Source organism: Esox lucius, chromosome 25 (assembly GCF_011004845.1).
Source record: "Esox lucius isolate fEsoLuc1 chromosome 25, fEsoLuc1.pri, whole genome shotgun sequence".
In the NCBI taxonomy this organism is placed as follows: Eukaryota; Metazoa; Chordata; class Actinopteri; order Esociformes; family Esocidae; genus Esox; species Esox lucius.
The window spans coordinates 11,820,800-11,843,053 of NC_047593.1; the positions used below are offsets into that span (position 1 = coordinate 11,820,800).

A 22,254-nucleotide genomic window follows, 5' to 3' on the forward strand; every position below is an offset into this window, starting at 1 on the left:
ATCATGCAACAGTTAGGAAGACTTTATTTGATAGTGTCTACGAAGTCCTTGTCCACCTGGTCATACTTCTGACCTAGTCTAAAATCAAATATACTCTGGATTTAGCCAAGAGAAATTTATTTATTATTCCAATTGGACTCTTAATATCTCACCCGGCACAGCCAGAAGAGGACTGGTCACCCCTCTGAGCCTGGGTCCTCTATAGGTTTCTTCCTAAAATTCGACCTTCTTAGGGAGTTTTTCCTAGCCACTGAAATTCAACACTACTGTTGTTTGCTCCTTGGGGTTTAAGGCCGGGTGTCTCTGTAAAGCACTTTGTGACAACTGCTGTTGTAAAAAGCGCTTTATAAATAAATTTTGATTGATTGATTGATTGAAGTGAAGATAGCAGTATAGTAAACAGGAAATAATACCTGTTCCTACGATGCAAGCTTACATTTTTCATCATTTGTCTTGTAATTATGAACAGATGAAACACACAAAGGCAGATTGTGCAGCAAGTGACTGTTCCTGAGATAGAACTCTGCTGCCCCCTGCTGGTCAAACGTATGAAATGATTAAGCTGCAGAAACCCGTAGATAACGTCAAAGGGTTGCAGGTCCACAACACATTTTAAAGTGAAATCATTTTTTTTTTTTATAAAATGTGTTATATTAGTTGATATCCTTGAACAATTAAGTACAAGGCATACATTTCCAATATTCATCACCTGTGTTCTCTCATACAAACTTTTTTGCTCTTTTTCATGGGTGCCAATAAATTGAGGTGAATGTAATGTAAACAACGACAGAAAAGATCCAGCATCTGATGATTTAGCTTGAGACCTGTTGGATTAAAGAAGCAAGACTTTCGTCTGAACAAGTGATCGCACAAATGTGAGATTGCGGTACGCAGGCTAAAAGACAGTGTGTGCATGTGTGTGTGTGTGTGTGTGTGTGTGTGTGTGTGTGTAAATCTGGGTCAAAGTAAGAAAGAGGAGCTATAACAGAGACGTGTTATTTTCATAACTAGAACAGTGATGGTCCAATTAATTTTCCTGTGACAACAGAAACCCTACAGAGATTCTGATCTCTCTGCCCTGGCCTCCACGCCGCGCCCTGGCCTCCACGCCGTGCAATGGCCTCCACGCCGCGCCCTCCACCTCCACGCCACGCCCTCCACCTCCACGCCCTCCACCTCCACGCCGCGCCCTCCGCCTCCATTTACTCCGAACAACACATTCAATCCCACCACACACTCAATACACAATCAACCAAAACGTCTGACAAACCCCTTGTCAGTGTTGTCAATCTAAATCAACGCTCTAATAAAGACGGTTAAGAATAGTCAATTTCCTCCCAGGATTATTCAAACCGCCGTCACCTTGGAGTAACGCAACCAAGGTGAGCCTGAGCCGCTGTCCGTGTCAAGCAGGATCCTCCCCCCGTCAGTGGCCAGATCCCGCAGGATCCCGCAGGATCGCCGTCCAGCTGGAGTCCCCTGTCCTGCAGCTCGGGCTGGGATGACTTTTCACCGGCCTGCAGCGCGTCACCCGATCTCATCAGTAACCCACGACTCGGGCCTAGCGGGCCGACCGCAGACCTGAGAGTGTCCGTGTCCCGCCGGGCCTTATAAAACATGGATTAGCCCGACACCGTAGCGGGAACGCTAGCCGACAGGTGAGCTGGTACACCTTAGACACCCAGGTCAGGTATATCGTTGACATCGATGCAGCGCGGCACCACAGAGTGAGGGCTAGGTAGTGCCGTAGTACCAAAACACAGGGGTGGTCAGGGTTAAACAGCTCTTAGGACTGAGAGGTTGTTAAGGAGGAGTTTTACTGTCAAGAGATGTGTTTATCAGGAACCATAGCTACCGCAACTGGGAAGCTAAAGAGAGCAACGCTTGGGGAGGACGGACTTGGGGAAAGCCTACCGAGGCTCCTTTTCAAACGAGTCAGTCGACCACGCTAAGAGCGCACAGTCATTGTCGGCATGACCCTGTGAAAGATCCCGCTCAGTTTGCGTGGCCCCTTGGCGGCTCAAGAAATATTGCGGCTCTTACATCCGCGGTCCAAGTCGATTTAATCCAGTAACAATGATCGCCCAAACTCCGGCGGCATCATTCCTTCTCCACGTGAGGCTAAACAGATCATTATCCTCAATTAAGGAAACAGTGAGCAGCAAGTTAGATCACAAGGCTCCCTGGAGCTAGTCATCTAAATGGCATGATCATCCCTATATATGGAGTACTACTTTTCACCGGGGCCAGGCAGACTCTCCTCCAAAGTGGCGCACAACCTAGGGCATAGTGTCATATGGGATACGCATACTCGGATTGACTTTCTGGGCAGTCAGAAGCCAGTTCCCCACATCAAAGAGACGGTGTCGGTTCGTGTTACACTCTCAGCTCGTTGTCCCCCACGGGGTTATGGGTAATTGTACATGCCTCGTGATTGTTCAACGGGAGGGAGCGAGGTCCTGCCGCGCTGTAGTCCCTGCATGTCAAGTACGATAAAGACCAGGATGAAGGAAACGGAGAGAGGGGTGGAATTTGAGAGACACCACTACACTGAACCATTAGGCTGACAGGGGACTCAATGTGTAATGCTGCCCTTTCTGCCAAGTGCTGCTATTCTGTGGTTCAGTTATTGGTTCGAGTTGGGTAAAGATACCCGTTAAGCCCACCGAAATCTAAGTTTAGACGTTTCATACATTATATATAGCAAATGTTTTCCAAAACTAAGTGAAGATTTTTTTAAAAGATTGATCTAATTGTATCTCTATCCACAGAAAGCAGAGAGAGACTCCTCGTTTGAAGTTTTATGAATTCACTTGCACCATTTTTTCATGTCAGGCAAAGATATTTTCCAAACTATGTGAAAAGTCTGCACTGGGCTTAAGGGCCACCTAAGCCCATGGCTAGATTGATTTTTAAGAATGTCAATATTATTTAGTCTTAGCAATGATGCACTGTTGTGTGATGTTCCACCTTTCATTTTTTTTTTGGGGGGGGGGGGGGTAATTCATTAGCAATGTGATCAATCAGATGTTGCATCCCATTTAATCGTCAGCACTTTCTAGACTCAACAGAAAACATGCCTTTCATTCCAAGAAGATTAGCCCAGGTTTCCTCTCAGGTCGGCAGGCTTGTACTTCTAAGGGAAAAGGACACCAGGCTTACACTGTCACCAGTCAAACAGAAGACCAGTACAGCGCCAAAGCCTGTTCCACTGACGCTCTCGCCGGTTGCCTCAGTCCGGAGGTCAGCCTAAACCGCAGTCAGAAACGGGGAGACGGTGGCAGCCCCTGAAAGGGATGCTGGGATTGTTTTTCCCTGCCGGAGGCCAATCATTGTGTTACTACTTGCTGCGCCAGTAACCCCCATAACCCTCGGTGAATCAGCCGGAGGAATGGCACGGCGTTTAAGTGTAGGATTAGCAGCTAGTTGGGTAGCGCCACTTAGTGTATTCGTGAATGTGTGCGCGTTCGCGTGTGTTCCAGCCCCCGGCTGTAATCATTCTCACACCGGTCAGTTCTAGCCACAGCTTATTACGGTATGACAGCGTGAGGTTGTGCACTCGGCCTCCTTGAATCGGGGTATTCATTCGTACTTTCATTACAATGTCTCCTGGGGTTTTCACTGTTTAAATCCTGGTTTATTAACTAAGTCATTCATACGTTTCAGCTTAAACTTTCCAGGAAGGAATTACAGTTCAGAGCAAGGACACCTGGGGCGGTGGGCTAATCACTAGTGGGAAAAGTGGGGGAACTAATTGCATCGTATTGTACGATCGCAGGGACATAGTACCTAGATAATTTACCTCCTGTGGGCATAAACACGTCAACATTATGACAGCCGTCAAAAACCTCTTAATATACGGCGGGTTTCAACCCTTTGGTTTTCCAAAACAGAAAGCCGAAACAGAACACAATTATCCAACGTACTCACTATTTTATATAACGAAATAAATCCATAGATAGTTCTGCAGTACTGTTCCTCAATAAGTCTATCTGGAATGCAGACCGTGTTATCACATGGACAATACAGTTAGATCACAGCACGACTAGTGATAAGCCAGTGTACTTTGAAATGTTACATTTCAACACTGTCTCCTCTGCTGCCTGTCAGAAGGAAGAAAAAAAGATCAACCTGAGCCTCTCAATGACTGACATGCAATCAGTAGTTAACGCTCATCACAGCTTTAACTCATTTGTGCTCTGGGACTGTGGTGGCAAGGATTCGATTTTTAAGACTCCATCACTTAAAAGGTCTGATCGGGAAAGCAGACTGGCACCTCGGTTTAGCAGAGAATGCCGTCGGAGTGAGAGGTTGCCATCGAATTGACCAGCATGCTTAGTCATCCGCAAACCGAGGACGTGACATTTGAGGGGAACGGATACCGAACGCAACACAAACGCTGCTGTATTTCTGTGCGGTTGGAAGGGGTCCAATGAGCCTAAATACAGTGTGGTTTAGTGCGTGTGTGAGAGATCTGACAGTGATCGTTAGTACTGATCATGTCTTAAAATCTTTGGGGGTTTCACACTCCCTCAACCCACTGCTCCCTTAATAACGTCAGAAAGGTTCTGGATAGCAGCCAGACACCGAACGTTCAGAGCGGAACACTACAGCACAGTGTTCCGAACGAGAAGCTCACATATAGATTAGACGGAGGTTATGCAATCCCCCGTAAACAGTGTGCTGATGGAACCAATGGCCATGGGCAGGCTGATAAAACTATTGACCGTCCATGTTAGAATATTTTGACCGGCATCATTTCTATAATGCTTTTTACATGCGAGTCGATAATATGGGTATTGCCTCCAGCACAGGAACACATGCTAATTGGTCATGTCAAACTAGCGATAACATACTGATCAACTTGTTTCAACTAACAGGGTCCAAACACAATCATACGCATCAAATGTTCACATAGTAACCAAATAACGAGCTGAAGGAAAACCGAAATGTGTACCACAAAGTTTCATTACTTTTGTTAACCCAGTCCCCTTCACATAAACGTATCACACAGCCATGACTTACCTAGATATTCTGCACCTCTGGAAGATGATAGAAAACACAGCTAGAACGGTGATGCCTCTTCGTCTACCACACACACACACACACACACACTTATCACTCCCCGCTATTTTCAAACACAAACTTGGAGGTCTTGCTTCAACACCAACCCACACACACCCTCCACACACACACACACACACACACACACATACACACACACGCTGCTACGCAGTTAACGTGGTGGTTGTCCCCACCGTGTCCTATCCTGTCTGTGTTCTACTCAGACTGACGAGGTTCAGAGAGAGGAGGAGGAGGGAGTGAAGGAGGGAGGGGAGCACCCCTCCCCTCAGGTTCTAAAGCGCAGCTCGGCTTGGCAGTACTGCGGTAACTGGACCCAAAGCTTCTCAGAAAGAGGGAGGGAAAATGTGTGTGTGTGTGTGTGTGTGTGAGACACACAGTTGTGGAATGTGTTTTCAAGACTTTCTCCACGACACACATCCATTATGGGCACACACACACACACACACACACACACACACACACAGCGTAAGGAAGTTCAAGGTCTAGAATGGGAGGGGAGAGTTTTGTTCTGTTTACACTGTTGGAGGGGTGTGTGTGTGATATTCCCCCCAACAAAGAGACGCGGGAGGAGCCTTTTCCAGCCAAGCCAATCCAGCATTCACTGTTGCTAAGCAGCCAAAGTCCCCCCTTTATTTGCTGCAGCAGAAAAGTATTACCAGAAGTCGGTACAGTGGAGAGGGAGGGAGGAAAATACAGCAGGCAACCGGAGTACAGTAATGTGACCTACAGTAATATGCCAATGCTATCCCTGTGGTCAATCACATTACAAAGGACCTTATCAATGCACCAATAACCACACACACAAGTTTGCATGGCTATCCTCATGGGGACCAGAAAATAGAAATTGCATGCTCCCTAATCTTAACCCTAAACTTAACCCTAACCATAACCCAAACTCTAACCTTAATCCTAATCTAACCTCAATAAAGTAAAATGTATGCCTAAACTTTTCCTAGATGTAATGCCTAAACCGGAAATTTAACCAACAACGCCTGGACCTTAAAGAAACCCCAATTCTAACTCTAAAATGATTTGTAGGTTTGACCCTAAACCGGAAATTGACTTTTTGTGTGTGTACACACACACACACACACACACACACACACACACACACACACACAGAGCCGCTCGTCCGTTGCGCAGGGAAGACGTTCCAAAGCCTTGGTGACATGAAGCTGACAGAGGGAGCAGAAGAGGGGACGAAGACAAGGCTCGGCGTTCAGGAAGACAACCAAACCACACTGCAAGGACAGCCATGGTCATTATTGTCTCTGCGGTATCTTAAGAGAAAACATGCGTCACAGTATCCTTGCCGAACGCAGAGTCATCACTCTGCCCTTTGAGGATTTGGACAGGGAGGAAAGAGGCAGAACCACGTGAGGTAGAGGCTGGGGGTCCAAGACACAGGTTCTAACATTCATCACCAGACGCATGTGTGTTGCAGCTTAGAACCAAAAATCTTTCCAGAACTTTTCCCCTTCAATAAGCACATTGGAGTGGGAATCAGCTTACATGTCCTAAGAAGTTCCAGGATAAGCAGCCAGCAGTAGATGGAGCCAAATGGCTTACTTAAATCACACCAAGATCAAGGGAATAGGGAGGGAAATTGTTAAAAATCGGGAAAAAAAAAATTCACCCAGTCACACGTTTGTGTTGGATTCCAATCTTCCCGATAATTGCCTGACTTAATTATTTGGCAAACACTGACCTGAAGTGTCTCCGGGCACCTATGGGCTGAATCACCGGGGTCTGGTGAACGTATTCCCCCAGTGTCCAGGTGTATCACGGGAATTCCTGGTTTAGCATGCAGTGTTAAGAAGCAGAACGGAATGTGCATCATAGACCTCAGTCGCTGAGATGCGGCAATAAAAGGCCATAAGCGTGCCGGAGAATTCAAAGCCCAAGCCAGCATTTCTCATGTCAACTTCCCAGAACTGCGCTCTTAACGTCCAGGGATATCACAGGGATATCACAGGGATATCACAGGGATATCACAGGGATATCACAGGGATATCACAGGGATATCACAGGGATATCACAGGGATATCACAGGGATATCACACGCGCGGAAAACGTATCCAACTAATGTTGATGAAGAATTCAAAGCCTGGCTGGCGGTTGGCGGTGTGTACAGTCACACGTTAATGCAGCTGATGCAAAGTCGGGTCAGAACCTGAACAGAACCACAGAGGCTCCATTGATGACATTTCTGGTTGCAACGTTCCACAGAGTTTACATTGCTGGAAGTGCACCAGCATTCCGTAGCTTACAGATCATGGCAAACGTATTGGTATGCAAGATTGTTTGTTGGGATGCTGGGACGGACTTACGGTCTACGTAAGTGAAACAGGTCAGAGCAAATGCTTACGGCACCCCAAGAGCTGTAAACAGACTAATCATGCTGTGCAGGCGCATGTGGAAACCATTTCATATGTATTTGCTATGAGACATTGAGGAAACATTCATTTTGGATAATATAGCCTGGTTTCCTAGCACCTTCGGATAATCTTTCACCTTAGACGTGGAAATAACGTGCGAAGCGAGCAGTGACTTGTCCAGAGCAAATGACATCCCCTTCGGCTGACGTTGTGGCGTAGCTAAAATAGTCCTAGCACAGAACGTTCTAGTGCAGACAAGACAACATTTTCAACCATCATATTCAAAATAGAAGTTCTAATCAGTCTACGTTTGTGCGACAGAACGCAGGCCGGAGCAGACAAGTGGTGGCAAATGAGTGTGTGCCCGTGGGTTTGTTTTACACAGAGCCAACAGTGATAACACCCAAATTTAGACCTTTATCTGTCCTGGGACCTCTCACACACCAGCAGGTCCGTGGGGTCCCCAGTAAACAGGACTGACCAGCTCACAGAAGGGTTTGCACTTCTTTGCCTTGAATGTGTAAAATGTATATGTATCACCGACTTTCAATGTCACAGTGGGAAACTGAAGACGAGCATGTTCCTTGACCTCTTTCTTTCAGAAGATGCAATTTGTTGTACCTCCAACAGTTGGGGTACTAAAGACCTGCGCACACACACACACACACACACACACACACACACACACACACACACACACAGAACAGAACAAATGGCGTCACAGAGACTCACAAGACTGAAACTCAGATTCTGGGACGACTGGCCAAAATGCTTTCTGGTACTGAACTCAGAACATCTCTGATGAAGCCCATGCAATGACTGCAACCAATGACGTGATAAAAAGAAATAAAAAAAACTTTAAAACCAGAGGATTGGCATTCCAAAAACATGACTACTTGTGAAATCTTGTCAGAAAAACATTCCACTACTAGCAGCATATATACACAGTATACTTATGACGGACCACCCAGAAAGAATCTCCGGTGAGGGAACACATTTTCCCCGGGCTGTCAGGCTACCAGAGCTGGTGACCTCTTCGGGAGCTTAGAGACCACAGATGACAGATACTCAGCAAGTCTGGTTGAACCAGATCCGACAGGCCAGTATGTATGTATGTATGTATATCGTATGCATTTAGACCTTCAGCAGATGACCCACTAATTAAACAGCAGGCTTTATGCTAATGGTATTTGATTTAGACATTCAGACTGTCCTTTACCTAAACACAGCATAGCACATATCCACCCTTCAACAAAGGCCGCACTCAAACATTTAAGCAAGCTGCGCTTGACAAGCCATACGGAGAGAGCTAGGCCTCTTGGTTAGATTAGGTATTCTAGAACGCTGGGGAGACACTGGCCTGTATCCCCTATAGAGTCATCCAGAGTGCTCACATAGCTGTTTGACTATCAGACTAAACAGACAGTTTGCAGGTGGGTCATCGCGGTCCATCTCCCGCTCAACACGCTTCACATTTACATATTTGGAATCTAGCAGGTATGCGTTTTTTCATAGCGGCCCCTGATGGAACTCAAACCAACAAGACCGCACGTGCCACGCTCTATGAACAGAGCCACGCAACTCCACAAGTGCAGCATTCAGCAGGGCACAGCGCTGTGGAAAGTTCAGCCGGACAGTGCCAGAGAGTCAGGGATAGCGCCTGCCAAACACCGGCCAAATAAGCACATCGTGTCCACACAGGGTCCTGCTAATGTGGCCGTGTCCGATTTTTACGAGCAACCATCGACCTAACATTGAGAGTGAACCATGAGAGAAGAGGTCAAAGAAATAGTGGCCATTTTGTGTCATTGTGCCCCTAAAGTGTGGACGTATGGAAATATCTACTCAGGTTTAGGTAAATCAATTGCTGGACTCAGGGGGACTTACTGTGAACAAACAAATCAACTAGGCTAATGGTAGGAGCATTCATTTTTAACGATCCTGGTGCCATTCTTCGCCAGAAAACACCCCCCCGACGCAGACTTCTCCACCTGGCGCAGGCCACCCGGCCCAGTGACCGCTTTGAATGCCGAAGCCTGACAAGTTAAGAACCTAAAATAGCCCCAAGGGACAGGATGGAGGAAACAGGCCGAGGAGGCTGAGGAAGAGCGGTACAGTGGCAGAGACAGTTTCATAGACAACTTACTAAAACAGTAAGTACCATTATAGCAAAAGGCAAGGTATGGATTAAGGACAAATAAACACGCTTTAGGAGTCGAAATGGTCACTTTACACGACATGTTCAGATTGTTACGTATTGTGGGATTAAGAGATTAGGATGCAATGTTGAGGGTAAATCAAATAATTCCATGTCGGGGAGAGTAAAAAAATAAAGAAATGTGCGGTATAAATATTAGAACTGTCTTAACTTGGATTGTTGTAGGCTGAACAGGTACGCTTACTCGAAGACCTCTTAAAACTATCCCATCAGTCAGAAACCACAACTGCATAATTCGATAAGCCCAGTCAGGTTTATCGGACTTTGAACAAGGAGTGGTAGAGTTGTCGTGACAGTCTGACAGTTGATTTAATTGCAATGCACCAGACACATGTAAGACTTGAGGAAGGTTTCCAGCCCATGGTGTTTTGTTACTATGGCAAAGGTCCTGCCTAGAATGTTTCATTCCAATATAATTTTCATGTTCAGGCACTTAACAGACAATATATGTTTTTTTTTTGTTTGAACAGAATGTGCATCAGGACAGAGCTGTTTTACTTATTAGAAATAAATACAGTTTCTATGCAATATGGCTTAGACCCTATCCACCATTATCTCCTCAACCTTCAATCATGTAACCAATGAAAAAGACTAGTCAGAACGTAAGGCATGTGCTTTCTCCACAGCAGAGAGTTTTTGCTGCCCTGCTGACGGAATTACAGGTTTTAAAAGACAATATTTGGTTTAACCTCCAGTGTTAAACCCTGCAGTACATCATGTAGCCCCTCAGTCAGTGTAAATATCTTGCTGCAGTGGCGCACACACACACACACACACCAGTGTGATGCAAGGCATAATGCCACTATGTGATGCTGCAATGCTTGTCTAAGCAGCAGCACAGATGCTGTTACAGCAGGAATGCCCAGTCATGACAAACAGACAATGCAAGGACACAGCGTATGGAGCTCTGGGTTATACCCAGGCTTGGCATAACACCTTTTTCACGTCAATGAAAGCAATTAAATACTGACGGCAGTGAACTTCGCGTTCTTGTATGTTTGGGTAGCAGGTTGGAATGTCAACATCAACATAATGACAACACTACCCTAGAGCCATTGACAATTAAATATTTGGGTCATTTAGCTGATGCTCTTAGCTAGAGCCTCTCACAGTATTGATGCATACATTTAGTACTCAACAATTATTGATATTTTACAAGAAGGGGAGGGGATGAATAAGCAAACAGGAAGCAGGGGATAATTAAATGGCCATGATCAAATGAGGGCCAGATTCAAGATAGCTAGTGGTTAACACTCCTACTCTCTGAGCCCATTACATCTTTAGTAACCACAGATAGTCAGGACACCTGCTTAAACAGCACTCAATGGACCGGGGTCACTGGGATTTCCTATTTGTTACAGATGGAAGAGTTCCCCTTACTAGCTTTCCAACACCACTCCCAGCAGCATCTGATGAGTTGGATACAGGGTGCTGTGCTGCTGAACTAACCACTGCTGTGTTGGTCCGGTCCAGGGACGGCACTTCTACACCAAGCTGCGCGCATGAAACAAAAACCAGTCCATACAGGCTGTTCGCGTTCAGACAAGTCTGACATTTTAAAGTAACATCTAGGAACTTGACAGGATGACGATCCATACATCACATTAGTCGTTGCCACAGGCACCATTACTGTGCAAGTAACAGACAGTTAAAATGGTCAGGTGAAATAGCTACAGGCTCATCTTTCTGAGCCGTAGGGTTGTTTACTGCTGAACCATTATGCGCATAACATTTAGGAGAGTGTGTGACATCTTCGGTACGAGGAAGACAAACCGGACACAGCCAATGGTAAGTAGCTTTGCCCGCAACTACGGAATTGTTTAGATCTAAACAATGCTCACCTGTTGCACGTCGTTCCATGGGCTTAGGCGAAAGATAAACATGACAAAACGTGTGATCTGCCAAACGAATTTCCAGTCAAAATAAAGTATACTACAGTGTAACTAAATTAATATATTGTTTTTGCGAGGTCTTGGAAAAATAAACTGAGTGAAGATGAACTTTGAAAAACAATGGATTAAGTTAATTAAACCTCAGTATAATTTATTAAGATACATTCTTCACCCAATATCAATGTTTTATATAAATTCCACAAACGTAAACTCAGTGAGTGCAGACGGCATCATGGAACTTCTGGTATATGAGATATTAACTATTTGTCATCTGTATCACCTGGGAAAATAACAGGTTTTTAACAGGTCTGTTGATAGCGAGGGGAAAACATTCAAACCCCTGCATGGTAAGTGGAATCCATAGAGATAATACACACTCCCGGTGACAAGAACATTTTACTGAGCCTGCATATGTTTTGCCTGAGCAACTATGTCGACAAATGACTATCCGAGCAGCTGTGTATAGACAACGGATTCAACACAACATGAGAAGGCAACTAGATTCAACAGCCGGACTAATTGTGTGAAAACAAAGTCTGGAATATGCGTCATATTTATTTATAAAGCGGGTGCTTCAAACCCTAAATGTCGATTGGATGATAGCCTTGGTGTAGGAGTATTCCACAGGTCTGACATTATTCTTATTACTGTAACTGTATGTATCCGGTTTATCACAAGGTTTCTCCGGGGATTGTGGTATATCGCCAATTTACCAAGGCTAAGCGCTGTTTCCAGGCACTCCACGTAACATCATGTATATGAACAGCTCTTCATATACATATTGCCAATGCAGACGCTCTCGTATTGTTTAAATATATTAAAACAAATTGTATACAACGCAATTTGACCACAACATAGGACAAAAGGGTTGTAATCGTTTTTTAATTTTCTTTTAACAGGATCGCAGTCGTAGGATTAAGCAGATTTCCTAAATTACATTTTTCCGAAATTACTGGTTTACTGTTTATTTGAATTTCGAACCTAGGTAACACAGCAACGGATAAACGATTTTGTTAAGTTTGGCACTGTCAACAAACATCGATCGTAACAAAAAAACTGCAGTTTTCCTTCCATTAAAAGCTTCTAATTCATGTTAGGCAGAAAGGAAACACTTACTGTAGACTCAACGTCCAGAACATGGGCCGAGGACACCGGTCAAGCAATCTGCTCTCTGCACATTCACCTGTCCATACTATGACGTCATTCCAATTTTATGATCTCTGCGTTAAATTCTGTTAAAAAAGCTGGATTTATTTGATAGATTTGTAGGCGGGGCTTAAATTAAATAAAACTGAGAAACGCTAGGCATATTGAACTCAGAAGTTCTTGTAGCAGCCTTTCGTACTGGTACTCCGCTTCAAGCAAGGGTAATTTATCGGTAGCTACTGCCATCTAGTGGGTACATACAGTATAGACTGGACCAATTAAGACCATTGGCAAGAAGATACAACAACAGAAGAACACCTAAGATGCATGCATTGTTTTTCCTGCTTCAGTACCTTAATTTTAGATGACATGACGTTTCGTCTCTATAGCTCAGGAACCTTATAATGTCAAACTAAGGTGGGCAAAAATGTGATTCACTGCAGTTACGCATGGAATGTACTTCCATAGAGGTCTTAATAAAATTGTATAAGGAATCGAAAATGTGTTGCTTATATTCTCAATTTGACGCATCACTTCCTCCCTCTTCGTGTCTTTCTCAAAACTCATTGAAGAAGGTCATAGGGGAAGAGCCAATGGGTTTCTAGTCAAATCTGCTTTAAGAAGGAGACGAGGAGAGAGAAATCGAGGAGAACTGCAGAAAGGGATCTGAGTTGTAGGGGGCTGTGTTTGAATAACTGGACGCACGTTGTCTTATGTGTTCATCGACCTCTCATTTGTACACATCCTTATCTTGAGGACAATTCACACTATAGCATTATTTAATAATTAGATACACAAATCTAATAATGACATTTCCCAAATTCCCTAGGATCATAGGTTAATATTGATAAGGAATGATAGGCTGTATGCATGTTATAACTCTACTAAACAGGTTCGCGGTGAAATTGCATTTAACGTGTCATAATATACACTGGATTTGAGGTTACGTCTACTTCCCCATGAAAGAAACTGCTTCCCCCACCGTGTCTGAAAGGTCTGTAAACAATCAACCTGATAACAAATCCAGGTCATGGGCAAACACGTAGGCTACGTACATAAGATGTCAACGGTCACACACAAACCTATGAATGAATCATTTACTATATAACTGATGTAAATATATTACATATTTACATCAGTTAATTGATTTCAAAATTATGTAAAATTAAAAATTAAAATGAAACACAAAAATTAAAAAATGTTTAGCTAACTTCAACTTCTTTATCAATAGCCATCGCTGAGCTCCTCTAGCTCATCGCTCAGTGATATGCGCATGCGTCGTTGTGCTGTAATCCTTGCCAATACGATCTGTTTTGTCATCGTCACCGTACAGGAATGGGTGTTGGGTGATTCTCCTATCGTGAAGAACAGGGGAATCATGGCATACGATGCGTCCTATGATAACAATCGCACAGAAAACATGAAGCGTGCAAGAGCGTTGTGTTGAGGCAATATACAGTGTTTGATAAACACCAAACCATATCATCGGATTATTTCTACGCGCACCATTTTGACCGGAGTGGTTCATGATGGAGCACATCCGAACGCCAAAGGTAAACCAAACCTATAATTTCATTGTCAACCTATTCATGGAGTGTACTTTGCCCTCCACGTTTTGTCCTATTCCCAAACGAAAGCACAGCTCAGCAGCGTCCTCTCAATATCTGAACAGCCTAACGTCGCTGATTCGTGCAATCCCCCCTTTTTTTTATTCATCCAATGGCCCTGCCGTTTATTTTGATTTACTGAAAATTGTAAATTATATTCTCGGCTACTGATACTGTATCCTGGTTACGGTGTTGCTTGATAAAAACACAAAACAGCTCATGTGATTGCATGCCTATAAATATTGACGTGAGATTTGGCACAATCCGTCTCATTCTTCAGACTTCTTGATGTTTATTGTTGCCCGCTGCAGGGCATTTATCCTCTGTTTATTCATTCTGATATAAAGGCAATAGGCCTCAATGTGATTGTATTTATTCGTACCGTTAAAGGCTTATTCATTCCATACACGAATATGTACTTATAATGACCTTGCTTTTTTTTTTAGAGGTTTGTTGGTTGGGGGGTGGCCTTCACCATTAGAGTTACACAAGTCAGTACATCGCCTATATACAAATTAATTCATATCTGACAACAGTTTTTTTGTGTGTGTGTTTGGTTCTATATAGGTGGAGAATGTCCGCCTGATTGACCGTACCGTGTCTAGGAAAGCCACGGTGGGGACACTGTACCTCTCTGCCACCCACACCATCTTTGTGGAGAACAACCCTGAGACGCGCAAGGAGACCTGGGTAGGAACCAGGAACTGAAACCAGTTGTCTTGACCAACACCATTGAGAAATCCATTGCTGGTCGTCTGGCCCTGATACTGCACTGACACAACACGCTATCTGCCCCGTGAGGCCTTCTCAGAAAGATCCTATTGATTTGCTCTGGTCCTTTGGAGACACTGAACCCCCTTCAGATCAATGGACAGTGTCCAGTGCATTTCCTTCATACGTATTTTGAGATTTTTCAGTAATGTATGGCTACTAAAATATATAGCATTTTTTTTACAATTTGGTTTATACTATGAGCGAAATGTTGTTGCTGATCAAATCAACCAACGTAACCAAACACACGATAGACAGAAGATATTACCAGATTGTGGAATACATCTTTGTTGATCAAATAAAACAAATCTAATCTTTGCCGTCTGCATGTTTCGTGCAGCGATTGCGCCAACACTTAAAATGGTCTAATTACATTGTTTTAAGACTAGTCTTTCAGTGATTTAGTAGACTAGCCTGCCCTGCCAGATCTGTCATGTCTGGATAGGTGTAAACTGGTTACTGGGGAGTTTCCTCCCCACCCGTCACTGTACACATCTGTCCAGCCATTAGTTTGGACCAAGCTGCAGGGAGCTCGTTGATAGCTGCTGTAAATATTGTCTGTCGTTGTTGTTGTTGCCGCCAGGTGCTTCACAGCCTGGTGGCTAGTGTGGAGAGGCCACCCACCACCCCCTCAGGAAGCCACCTGGTCATCCGTACGAAGAACTTCCAGGTGCTTGAGCTTCTCGTCCCCCAGGAGAGGGACGCCACGGACATCCACGCCTCGCTAGCACGCCTCTCTCGCCCCGGTGAGATAGCCCTTCACCTCTCAGAACCCATACACCTGGGCAGTGTTCAGTAGGCAGAAATGTTTCTTTTTTTTTTTTTTTTATGAAATGGAACGAGGAGGTACTCATACCCGAATTGGCCGGATAAGAGCTGAGGGACTTTAGACTTCCGTCGCTAACCAGCTTTGAGACAGTGTGTTCTACTGAACAGGCCCGCGGCCATAATGTGGTCAGGCGGGGGTTCTGCGTGGTTTCAGAAATAGGCTAGGCTCACCTTTCCAGGGCTATTGCTGGGCATTAAGGGTGGGAATGTTGGACCCGTGGACTGGTAACAGCAGCCTGCTGTCATTATCTGTGATACTGCAGGAACCATATCCTAAAGGAGAAAGTTAAGCGGATCAAATGGGTTTTTGTTCTTCGGTTTGAACAGCTCATTTGTTTAAATGGATGCTGGTGGCAGTGACTCACTTCTGTGTCCTGACTGCCCATATTCACTATTTGTTTATGATGTGGCGTTTAAATGAATCTGAGTCATAATACGGTCCTTTACAGACACTGTTGTAGTGTTTGTACCTATGTTGTTCTCAAATACATGTGGTGAGCGCTACACTCTAAAAAGAAAAGGTTCCTTGACTGTCTGTTGGGTGTTCAAACTAAACCTCTAAAAGTCTCTGAATAAACCTTTAAAAATGTTCTTCAAATAGACACGTTCATTCTTCCCTCAAAAAAAACTTTGAGAAGTTTTTACTCTCTCCAAAATGATCTTTGAGGAACCATTAAATTGTTTTTTCCTTGAATTGCGTAAAAGGATTTCCCACCAGTTCCAGCAGGAGCTGCTAAGGGCTCCTCCAAAAACCTTTACTTTTTCCCCAATTTTGACGTTTGGTACAGAGAAATATAGCGAGCTGTACTGCCTGTCCATCAACCCCACCGCCAACAAGGAGGAAAGGGAGGAGTCCTGGAGCTTCCTGGACCTGCAGGCAGACTACAGACGAATGGGCGTGCCCAACAATCTCTGGGTCGGCACCCCAGCCAACAGCGAGTACAGGGTTAGTAGCACGCTTAGTACATTCCTCTTGACTAGAACTGCCGTGGTCCTGGTCTAGTAGCGAGTAAAGGGTTGGTACAGTTATTTTCTGGTCTTGACCGGATTTTAGTGAATTCTATACAGGCCTACGGGATTAGTCACAGTCCTGTTCCACGTGACGTTTTCTCTCTCCGCTGGCAGGTGTGTGATACGTACCCGTCAGAGCTGTTTGTGCCCAAGTCAGCCACGCCGCCTGTCATCGTCGGGAGCTCCAAGTTCCGGAGCCGTGGGCGTTTTCCCGTCCTGACTTACTTCCACCAGGATACCCTAGTGAGTGGACAGGGGCATACTGTCTGGGTCAATGCAGTGGGTTCACACTGGATCTGGCTGGTTTTATGTTAGAATGAAACAAGTCAGTGACTTGTTTCATTCTCGTGTGGGAACCAGTAAAAATAGAATGTGTTGTACAAAGTAATGGCCTCAATTTAAGTTTAGGGTTGTCATCAACTTCAAACCCCATTCCTCTGTCCCGCTCAGGCTTCTATCTGCCGTTGCAGTCAGCCCCTGTCGGGCTTCAGCGCTCGCTCCCAGGAAGATGAACAAATGATGCAGGCTATCATGAAGGCCAACCCAGGCAGCGAATACATCTATGTGGTGGATACCAGGCCAAAGGTCAGCACGAGTTCAGATGGTAGCGGTCATCTGGGGTGACGGTGAACCATCATGAGGTCCACTCTGGGCAACTACATCTCTGTCGACAGTAGGCCAAATGTCACCAATAGATAGAGCATGGGGTCAAAGGTTATGGTGGAAGGGTTGATGTGCTCTAAGGTCAATTGGGATGTGATGGTGGGTAGACGTCACATGAGATAGCCTTTCCTGTCGACCCATATGACGACTGCTCTTTCTAGCTGAACGCGATGGCCAACCGGGCGGCCGGGAAAGGCTATGAGAACGAGGACCACTACACCAACATTAAACTGCAGTTCATCGGCATCGAGAACATCCACGTCATGAGGAACAGTCAGCAGAAAATCATTGACAGTAAGGAGCTCCTTCTCCGCCAACCACAGGCTTCCGATTGAAGCGGTGTTGTATGACGTGGCGTTTACACTAAGTTGACCTGCTCAGTTCATTCGCATGGCTGTCCAGGATCATGCATTCCTTTGTGTTGGCTACTGAATGTCGTGTGTGTGTGTGTGTGTGTGTGTGATTGACCTCTGTGTTGACCTTGTGTAGTGGGCGAAGTCAAAACTCCTTCCATGGGAGACTTCCTGTGGGGTCTGGAAAGCTCTGGTTGGCTGAAGCACATTAAAGCTGTGCTGGACGCGGGTGTTTTCATTGCCAAGGTGAGATGGGACTAACTCTTCACAACAAAACGTTTCAGGAAAATAATTTTGTGTAACAACACCCAAGACAACGCATCCATTTCTCAATACAGCCACGTCGCCATGTGAGAGTAGAGAATGACGTAGCTTCATCGTTTGCTGGCTGCTCGCCGAGTCCTGGTGGCAGAAAGCAGTTTTCAGAGTCCACACTAGAGGGTGCACTTGAATATGCTACAGACAGACCGTCAGAGAGACCCATAGAACATTGCAGATGGACTGCAAAACACCCTACCGGCACCATACGTCGTTACGTCCGTTCTCCATTTCATACTGTACGCTAACGTGTGATCTCTGCGTTTGCAGGCGGTGGCCGAGGAGGGTGTCAGCGTAGTCGTCCACTGTTCAGATGGTTGGGACAGGACGGCCCAGGCGTGCTCCCTAGCCAGCGTTCTCCTGGACCCCTACTACAGGACCATGAAGGGACTCATGGTAAGGCTCCCATTCCTCACGCGGTCTGCACTTACGGCAGCTGTGAAGACTGTTTAGTCTCCGTCAAGATGTATTTTTTATTTTTTAACCCCCAGCCTAAAGGGCACAGCAACAACTAATGGAATCTTCCCCGTCTTTTAGCTGCTGATCGAGAGGGACTGGGTGTCGTTCGGCCACAAGTTCTCGCACAGGTCAGTCGACGCCAAGACTCTTTTGGCTGCGTGTTTCGGTTCCTTGGGGTGCATTTAGTGTCGCTCGTTTTACCTTATCGAGTTGGAGTCCTTTTTCTGCAAGAGAAGTGGATTTGTCTGAGATTATATGGCGTGTCCAGTTCCAAAGACACGTCACAGGCTTAAGATCTCCAGCAGCTCTGATGTGTTGAGATTGAACCAGAGTTATTTCCTGTCTTCTAGGTAAACTGCTCCAAAATTCAATGTTCTGTTTCTGTCTTAGCCTTTTTTACTGACAACATTCCATAATTTTTTCCAATCCCTAATTTTTTTACATTACAAATCCCTGGGATTGCTTATTGGTGCTTCACTTTTCCCTGAACCAGACCTCAAAGGGCTATAAACTTAACCCGGTAGTTTTCCGTAGGTATAACCACCTGGACGGCGACCCTAAAGAGGTGTCCCCTGTCATAGACCAGTTCGTGGAGTGTGTCTGGCAGCTGTCCGAGCAGTTCCCCTGTGCCTTCGAGTTCAACGAGCGCTTCCTGATCCAGCTGCGCAGACATGTTTACTCCTGTCAGTATGGCAACTTCCTGGGCAACAGCCAGAAGGAGCGGAGAGACATGAGGTAAGAGACCCCAGCACACGAATGTTACAGCCGGACCCAAATTGGAGTCATTTGACAGACTAGAGGGATTTAGAAGAGATGGTGACTGGTGGGTAGGACGCTGGGTTTTGGGAGGAAAATGCTTCAGGAAAGTTCTGTTCTTGCTGGGTGAATCTTTGGAAAAGTTAAGTTGAGTTAACTGCAATAAGGGATGTCATGATCGATCCTCATGTACCGCCTATAGTTTAAGTAGACTTTAAGTGTTTGTCTGTGTTTGTCTCGGTCTGTGTGCAGGCTCCGTGAGAGGACCTACTCCCTGTGGCCCCAGCTGTGGAAAGACAGGGCTCAGTACGTCAATCCCCTGTACAGGGCCGACCACACCCAGACTCAGGGGATGCTCAGGCCAAACACCACCCCATACTGCTTCAAGTAAGTTAGTGCTGCCTGTCGGTATGCTCAGAGTATACAGTCTGTACATAGAGCCCAGTTGGTTGTGGGACAGGGGAACCAAGTTTAAGTCCTTAGTGTACAGTTTTACATCTAAATCAAAGGGTTGTAGGTTTAAAATCTATTAGTTTGTCGGGCCAGCATGTGGAAAATGTACCTCACTTTCTAGCAGGGGTTAGTAAAACCCATTGTTGGTTAAATAATCGTAGTAATGTTAGGTAAGAGACCCTGTCTGTTCTTCCCTCTCCCAAGGATGTGGAAGGGCATGTATAACCGTTTGGAGAAAAGCGCACCCCCGCGCCACTCACCCGCGGACTTGCTCACCGCCGTGAGGGAGGAGACTCAGCAGCTGGAGCAGGAGCTGACCAATCACCAGGAGGTAGCACCACGAGGGACGGCCCACTCTGGCACCAAACAAGGCATACAGACGCGCTCACGTAACGCTCCCGACGAACACCCCTCTTTACGGCCTTCACTAGTTTTATATGTATTCACTGGTTTGTCTCCGGTTGACGTCTACTGTTGGGTTTTATGGGGAGTGGGGGGGGGGGGGGGGGGGGGGGCAACAGCGAAGTCGAAGATGAGTTGAAGGGAATGTATCTCAAAGAGGGGCGTTCAACAGGGTTTCCCCACTGTATGTTTCCGATAGTCTGCTTCTAGTAACCAAAGCCATTGTATTAATTCGCTTCCCCGGTCTTACGTCGCCGCTAACGCTGGTCTTTGAAACGTCTTCCAGAGGATAGCAGCCCTGACGAGGAGGAAGCTGACGAACAGCAGCAGCGCAGGTCAGAGGATGACGAACGAAACGTGTGAGGAAGAGAGGCCGGGCCGGCCGGCCCCTTCCACTGGCGACGGCTCTGTCGACAGCCCCCCCCACGACTACCGCTCCACCCAACGGGGGCCCCCGGACCCGGCTATGACCCTGCCCCTGGGGCCCCCCAAAGGGTCCGACCCCGACGACCTCTCCTCGGCGTGCAGCGACATTGAGTCGGGCGTCATCGACCTCAGCAGCCGTTCCTCCAGCGGCGGCGACGACTGCAAAGACCCAGAGTCTGACGAAGCCATCTACTGCCCCGCCTGGTCAGGAACGAGGGGGCCGGACACCGGGCGGTTGCCTTGTTAACACGGGCACTTTGCATTGACAATTGAATACTGAGGTTTCCGTTTTACCGGGGCCAAATTTAGTAGTTTTTAATTGTGATTTAATTTTGTTCTTTGTGCGCCTAGTATGAGAGCACAAGTTGCGAGCCAGCTGAGTAGTCTAATGACACTGAGTAGACATAGTGTGAATGTCTTGTACTAGTACAACCTGTGAACAAATATATTCCATGACCAAACGTTTACAGCAAAGGCCAATTACTTGTGTGCAATATTTTGTCTTAAGCAGTATTTTTTTTTTTGGTTGTTGTTAAATGTACCGTACAACGTTTTAAAAACAGAACATTGAATCTGTATACTGTAAAAGGTTACCTTTGATTTAACATTTCTCCAGACCATTATCTCTCTGTAATGAAACAATCCAAATTCCATTTGTCCAGTCGGTGTTTCCCAGTGGTATGTCAAGGTTGTGTGGAGACAGAAAATGGTTTGAAAAGATTAAGTACTAGCTGAACAAAAAAAAAAAAACGCCTTCGCTAAACCTTTTTGCTACAGTGTGTACTAATGAACACTACCCCGATAATGCTATCCAACATGGCACGTGTTATTGGGTTTTACCCACCCACCTCATTCCAATAACCAGGGCCACAGTAGTTGAGAACAAATTATTGAACCTTTCTGATAGAAATTTCATGAATAGAGCAGGTAACATTTGTTCTCAACGGTATATTTCTATCTTATCGTTCCAGAAAGTTAAAAAATAAATAATAAAACGCTTGAACACAGTTCGGCTGTATAACACAAATGAAGAAGCAATGTGATTCTCAAAAAAACAACCGACATTTTACTCGGTCTTAAAATAAAATTACAGTATCTGCTTAATAGTAATACACACAGAAACACTACCTTGGAAAGCCTTTTGACCAGTGGTTACCTTACTTTGGGTGGTTTAGTGCCATTGATAAGTGTATTTTACTGTAAATCACTGTCTTCCACAGCCCTTTATATGAACGCATAGAATACATTAGAAACGTTATTGAAATACCAACACTCCCCAGAGAATCCATAGCAATACATTGGTCTGATGTGAGCGGGCTGTGGGTGGGGCTATTGGGCCACGTCTTTTGTGATGGGTAGTACTGATTTGAGTACCGACCTCTTCTGGGTCTCCATCCTACTTCTTATGGACCTATCATTGTTTGGCAAGCGCAGAAACCGATCTGGGACCAGGCGAGGTATTGGACTGTTGAGAAACGCACAGGACCT

At 45.5% G+C, this 22,254-nt stretch overlaps 2 protein-coding genes across 7 annotated transcripts in view; one reads left to right on the forward strand and one right to left on the reverse strand.

Annotated features, from left to right (window-relative positions):
* Positions 1-12,785, reverse strand: part of LOC105021027 (microtubule associated scaffold protein 1) — a 46,019-nt gene extending 33,234 nt beyond the window's left edge. Inside the window, exon 1 of one of the 4 annotated variants that reach the window (XM_020043803.2) lies at positions 12,690-12,785. The gene's annotated coding sequence lies outside the window, so the exon portion shown is untranslated. Of the gene's footprint in view, positions 1-5,025; positions 5,336-12,689 lie in introns of those variants that run through there. The other 3 variants (XM_020043804.3, XM_020043802.3, XM_010888460.5) reach the window with 3 other exon arrangements.
* Positions 12,786-13,989: 1,204 nt separating this feature from the next.
* mtmr7b (myotubularin related protein 7b) lies at positions 13,990-21,559 on the forward strand. 3 transcript variants are annotated; one of them, XM_010888457.4, is made up of 14 exons: positions 13,990-14,272; positions 14,894-15,016; positions 15,681-15,843; positions 16,714-16,871; positions 17,051-17,179; positions 17,387-17,521; positions 17,761-17,893; positions 18,089-18,198; positions 18,541-18,666; positions 18,808-18,857; positions 19,264-19,464; positions 19,738-19,872; positions 20,143-20,269; positions 20,627-21,559. In XM_010888457.4, exons 1-14 carry the CDS (start codon positions 14,246-14,248, stop codon positions 21,011-21,013), a joined length of 2,004 nt encoding a protein of 667 aa, XP_010886759.2. In that variant the 5' UTR covers positions 13,990-14,245; the 3' UTR covers positions 21,014-21,559. The 3 variants fall into 3 exon arrangements, with proteins under 3 accessions (XP_010886759.2, XP_010886760.2, XP_034147056.1); XM_010888458.4 differs by having other exon boundaries at positions 20,143-20,327; positions 20,627-20,795; XM_034291165.1 differs by having other exon boundaries at positions 20,143-20,309; positions 20,627-20,795.
* Positions 21,560-22,254: the final 695 nt, after the last annotated feature.

Bases quoted from the DNA above. Each gene is read 5' to 3' on its own strand.
- mtmr7b (XM_010888457.4), top strand. From the start codon at position 14,246: ATGATGGAGCACATCCGAACGCCAAAG. The intron at 18,858-19,263 runs GTCAGTCGACGC...AGTTTTCCGTAG, and splicing joins GGCCACAAGTTCTCGCACAG to GTATAACCACCTGGACGGCG. The intron at 20,270-20,626 runs GTAGCACCACGA...AACGTCTTCCAG, and splicing joins AGCTGACCAATCACCAGGAG to AGGATAGCAGCCCTGACGAG.